The following is a 5,751-nucleotide window of genomic DNA, read 5'->3' on the forward strand; positions in this document are numbered from 1 at the left end:
GAGAACAAATCATTTTCACTCTTGATTGACCCACATGTTAAATTGCCATTGGATCATATTACGATACATTCATACTTCATGCATTCATAGAGTTCTCACATAGTGGTGGAATCGATGGAAGTGGAAAGGCTGATTCGTTTGATCAGACAAATATTCCCTTGCTAATGCGCCTCTTCTACAGTCTGGTTTTACAATGACTTTGGACCATTTAAACAAACCTAAACCAAATACTCTATTTACCTGGTGTGGTTCATGATGCCTCGAATCGTTGTTTTAGTGACTCAGAGTGCGGTACTTGACTTGATCACACACACCGACCTAAAGGTTGGAACTGGAACTTTCACACTTCTCCTCTTGAGTTAACTTTGGAGCAACTAGTGGCCACCACACCAGGCCTCAAGCCAGAGCCACTTTTCCCCAGTTCCTCTTCGGCCTTTCATCCGCCTCCTCCTCCTCCCTCCTTCCCCCTCCCCTCTCGCTAGCCCTTCGTTGCTCACTCGGTCAATCCTGTCCCGTTTCGGTCCCCACGCACCGCCTAGGTCCGCACAAGTGGACCGTTCTTTCCCAAGCTATCTGCATTTGAACGACGTCATCGTGGAACATCAACTCAAATGAATGGTGTCTACCACATCCATGGCCATGCAAACCCGCGCAATTGAAAAAGCCGGAGCGCCCTCGATGCATACACAGTTCTTTCTCATCCTACCTCTCGTGGAGCATCAATGTGGTTCACTGCCTTTACTATGGCTCACAACTCGGGGTACGACAACTCGAATTTACGCTAGAGTAGGACCTGTCAAAGGCTTTCTTCTTCAGCTTCACTAGTTTGTCGGGGAGAGCTACTGTGGATATCCAGAGGGTTGATGTCATAGGTGGATTATGGAGGACTCTTTACCGGCCGGCCTTTTCAAGTCCTATTCTCAAGTGATAGGAAAGTCAAAGGTTGGGCACAACAATTCTTAAGTTGTGTTGTTGTTCTAAAGCTTCCTTGATCATTTTTAATTCCTCACGGGTTTCTTTTTGTATGAAAGTAATCCTCAATAAGTCTTGCACCCGGACTTGAGAGCCCTGTGTCATCTTCATCCCCGTCGTCGTGAGCCCAAGCCACCGAGCCCATGTCCGCCAGGCCCGCCCCACTTCGCAAAGGGGCCTGTAGTAATTGAAAGCGTTGTTGGACGCGGGGCTGAGCGATATCGTCAATCTGCGCCTTGATTTGACGGTGTTTGAGATGAAGGTCTTCCACCAGTTTTTGCCGTCGACTGATCTCGCGCGGCGTCACGGCCGAGCCACGGTTCAAGTCTCGCTCCAAGCCTTGGACATGACTTATGAACGAGCCTAAAGAGGCACCAATTTCGCGCGTTAGACTTTGATAGGTATGAGAGGATGGCACGGCGCGGGATCGATCCTGGATCTTTTGCCGCAGATCTTGATGGCATGCCAAGCTTAACTCGTGTCGAAGTTCCCAATCGGACATGATATGGGACGGGTTAGGCGTGGAGACCGTAGCTGGGAGAATACTAACGATAAGGTAAGAATCAGAGTGGCACTCCCACCTTTGGGACCTTGTCACCGAGCTGCCGCCGGCTTACCCCGCTGCCTAAGCGCCCCCAGGCTCTTGCAACCGAAAGATTGGACGCCGTCCAAAATCCGGTGTCTTGGTCTAGAGTATTAGCAACTTACCCTGACACGCCCATGCCTTTAAAGTTTTATAATTCATTATAATATCTTAGACCTAGACACCGGATTTTTGACGGCACCTAACCTTCCGGTGGCACGAGCCTGGGGGCGCTTAGGCAGCGGGGTAAGCCGGCGCTAGGTCGGTGACTAGGTCCCAAGGCTGATAGTACCACCCTGAATCTTGCGTTAACGTTTTTACTGCTAAAAAGGGTCTTGCGCTTGCGTTTCACCTGGGCTATGTGTTACTCGTTTGAGAGGCTTGGTAAGAAAGGGATCAGGTCTCGTGGGACAAGTCAAGCTGGTCGGGCTGGTCACGAGTCAAGACTTACATTCCTCCGATCTCATCCAAACTTCAGTTACGAAACTGACCATAGAGACTTGTCACACATCATAGGTATGTTTGTGTGCGTTTTTTGTATGTTTTGGTACACACCATGAAATAAAACAGCTGTACAGGACAGGTCCCCCCCCCTGTGACCAGGGTGGGCATTTCATTTTTGGACACTTTTGTCCACCCCTGTCCAAAAGTGTCCAAAAGTGTCCAAAAATAAGGGTGGACAAAAGTGGACAAAAGTGTCCANTGGAGCAACTAGTGGCCACCACACCAGGCCTCAAGCCAGAGCCACTTTTCCCCAGTTCCTCTTCGGCCTTTCATCCGCCTCCTCCTCCTCCCTCCTTCCCCCTCCCCTCTCGCTAGCCCTTCGTTGCTCACTCGGTCAATCCTGTCCCGTTTCGGTCCCCACGCACCGCCTAGGTCCGCACAAGTGGACCGTTCTTTCCAAGCTATCTGCATTGGAACGACGTCATCGTGGAACATCAACTCAAATGAATGGTGTCTACCACATCCATGGCCATGCAAACCCGCGCAATTGAAAAGCCGGAGCGCCCTCGATGCATACACAGTTCTTTCTCATCCTACCTCTCGTGGAGCATCAATGTGGTCACTGCCTTTACTATGGCTCACAACTCGGGGTACGACAACTCGAATTTACGCTAGAGTAGGACCTGTCAAAGGCTTTCTTCTTCAGCTTCACTAGTTTGTCGGGGAGAGCTACTGTGGATATCCAGAGGGTTGATGTCATAGGTGGATTATGGAGGACTCTTTACCGGCCGGCCTTTCAAGTCCTATTCTCAAGTGATAGGAAAGTCAAAGGTTGGGCACAACAATTCTTAAGTTGTGTGTTGTTCTAAAGCTTCCTTGATCATTTTTTAATTCCTCACGGGTTTCTTTTTGTATGAAAGTAATCCTCAATAGATCGTAAACCATGATTCTTTGCATGGGTTAAATTGTGAAAATTCTCCCACATTTTAAAACATGTCTATTGTTAGGATGTCTTAATTTCAACAGAAACTTATGTCGCCTCCTAAATCTAAAAACACTTGAGCTGGTTCTGTGTTTCTGACACTGCCCAATTTCCCTTACAATATCCTCTCAAACTAAAAGCCGAATTGTAACGTTATCCTGACGAGCCTTCAATTTTGGACAAATATGATTCATCATGAAACGTCTTCATCGACGACTTATTAGTTTCAAGACTCTGGGAAGGTCCCAACGCACGAAATTGGGTATTATGATGTTACGCATAATAAGACCTAGCCCAATACAGGGTGAATTGGTTTGACGGAAAAGTGTCTGGAAATAGGCAATGAGGAGAAGATCACGGATTTTTCCCGAAGCTTCAAAGTGAGTGGACATGCACTTCTTTCTTGTACTCTTCGATCGGCTGTGGGCGACCGCTGTAGTGCACGAATTCAAGCTTGAAGTGTCCACGACTCCGTGGCTCCTTTTCTGGCCTTGAAATTTCTTTTGCCGTTTGATTGCCAGTCGTAAACACACACACACGTTCAATAACATTGTAAAGAAACTTTGTAAGCATATTAATCAATTGACAATGTTTGTGGTGCCTGTCCAGAAGACCACCTGTAATGTGAGATATAACATTTCATAAGTGCTGTTCGCAATATATGGACTCGTCCAGTTTGGCTCTGATAGTCATCCATAATAAATTGTGATTCACAGACTAGTTCCAAAACGTTTTACTTGGAAAGACACTGTCTGTGAGCAGTTTTTGAGATCCATTTACCTTGTTATCTGGACGAACAACTTTCCAATTCGTAAAGTACAAGACAAGTGGCTAGGGATGTATTCAAAGCATTTACCTGAGAAACGGAAACCGCTTGGAATTCATTTTAGTTCTGTCCACGTAGTAAAATTTAGCAACGTTGATGACTTAAATGTTGTCTTCTTAACCCCCGTACTACCTGGTTTTGACGTCTTTGGATTGTGTGAATTGGCCACAAATTGCCACATATTTGTCAGACTTTTGCTCGGATCACCAAACCCAAGCCTTCATTGAATCGAATCTTTGGTTTTTTGTAGTTCCTTGCCACACTAAAAAATCATGTATAGAGAGAGACAGAGAGGGAGAAAGAGAAAGTTTTTCTGTCATTTTTGAAATCTGAAACGTTTCAAGAAAGCTAGAACTGAAGTCGGAGTCTTTTCATCTCTAAACAGATGTTGATGCTTGTTGGTCCAAGGAATTTCTGGAAGATGAGTCATCACTGAGAAACTGCTTTTATTATCATGATGCGACTTTCGAGGAGTCGCAAATTCAAACGTCGAGAATTAATGTTTTAATGAAGGGGTAGCCCAAACGCAATTGTCTTCAACGCCGAGGTTGCCCATTTTTAGGCGGAAGAACCCTTGTTCCCCCCAGAATGTTCCCCAACTGTTTCGACCGATCCAATATTCGACACCTGAGTCGACATCCTTGCCCCAGCCTAGAATGCTGATGTCGTGGTTCAGAACAGGTACACCAACGTCTTCGCTATAGATTCCTCCGCGATATTTCAAGAATCGGACAGTGGCTTGAATGCCACAAGCTGAAATAAGGGTTTGGTTTAGTGTTAGCGCGATCTGATCCTTGTCGATATGTTTTTGGTCAGACTTACTAATTGGACCTCGTTGAAAGATTTCCTTTTTCATATCCGTGATACCGGTTATGCCTCCGAATTCCTCAACGAAATATCTACGAAACTTTTCCTTGGCCCAACAGTTGCCCCCCTGTCCGACTTTTGGAGGCGGCCAAGTGCAGTCCTTGCAAATCAACACGTTCGGTTTCGTGCAGTCCTCCAAAGTTCCATCGTCATTCGCATCATAAGGTTGACAAGTCACATGCGGAATCTGTAAAACCACGTCTTAAAATAAGAGGATCCAAACGAAAGACCATAGGTGTGGCTTTTTTAATTCGGCGATATATTTTCGTTGATAATGGACGTTAGCTTTCTGACGTTCTACTGAATAAGCAGAATGCTAAGAGGCTTTACAATGTGACAGAAAAGTTTTGGGTCCTTCATGTTTTCCAATTTTTGTACGGAGTAACATCTATGTGATAGGATACCTTCCAAACCCTTAGAATGATAGATCATGCTTCAATTTCCAGTCTAGGGTTGAAACAATGGACAAGACAGTGAGGTTATCCTCTTCTCCAGACATCAACATCATGAACTCTAGTACATTGTCCATTCTGGAGAGGAAAATTGGTGTCAAACCCTCCTGTAATTTCAAGGACCTTAAGTCTACACATTGATGGGAAACCATGCCTGCTTCGTGTGTTGCTACTTCGAATGCTGTAAGTGTTGCTGAAGGCAGATATCTACAGTAGGATATCAATAAAAACTACGCTACAAGCTCTGCTTATCATCTTGGCACAAGTTATTTGTAAACCCCGAAACTTCATTATTTACCTTTGTTATATACCTATCACCGAGGGCATGTGTAGGAAAAACTACGCTATAATCAAAAATAAAAGAGTGTGAACATTTGTTGAGTGGATTGGGGATTCACAGTGGTCATTGAAATTGATGCGTAGATTCAAATGAATTAAGAATGGTACGAGGCGGGGGTCAGATCAAATGCGAATGGAGCTGCTGAGTACGCAAGGAACAAATAATTCATAAATGTTATATTGATCGTGGAATTACATTAATGTTGATGAATTTTTAGAAAAGCTGGTAATCTATTTGAGTCCCTCCCAGGTCACAGGACTCGAAGCAAAAGAGGTTCCTCTCAAT

The 5,751-nt window shown here is 45.2% G+C and overlaps 2 protein-coding genes across 2 annotated transcripts in view; both read right to left on the minus strand.

Moving 5' to 3' along the window:
* LOC131889578 (uncharacterized) overlaps positions 1 to 397 on the minus strand; it is an 8,325-nt gene extending 7,928 nt beyond the window's left edge. The window contains exon 1 of the mRNA XM_059238714.1: positions 241 to 397. The gene's annotated coding sequence lies outside the window, so the exon portion shown is untranslated. The remainder of the gene's footprint in view (positions 1 to 240) is intronic.
* LOC131889488 (uncharacterized) overlaps positions 1 to 2,120 on the minus strand; it is a 2,563-nt gene extending 443 nt beyond the window's left edge. The window contains 2 exon segments of the mRNA XM_059238602.1: positions 1,054 to 1,517; positions 1,877 to 2,120. Of these exon segments, the coding sequence (XP_059094585.1) occupies positions 1,054 to 1,474 (421 nt within the window). The 5' untranslated portion in view covers positions 1,475 to 1,517; positions 1,877 to 2,120.
* Between the last annotated feature and the right edge of the window lie 3,631 nt (positions 2,121 to 5,751).

The sequence above is a fragment of the Tigriopus californicus genome, chromosome 10 (genome assembly GCF_007210705.1).
Source record: "Tigriopus californicus strain San Diego chromosome 10, Tcal_SD_v2.1, whole genome shotgun sequence".
Taxonomy (NCBI): domain Eukaryota; kingdom Metazoa; phylum Arthropoda; class Copepoda; order Harpacticoida; family Harpacticidae; genus Tigriopus; species Tigriopus californicus.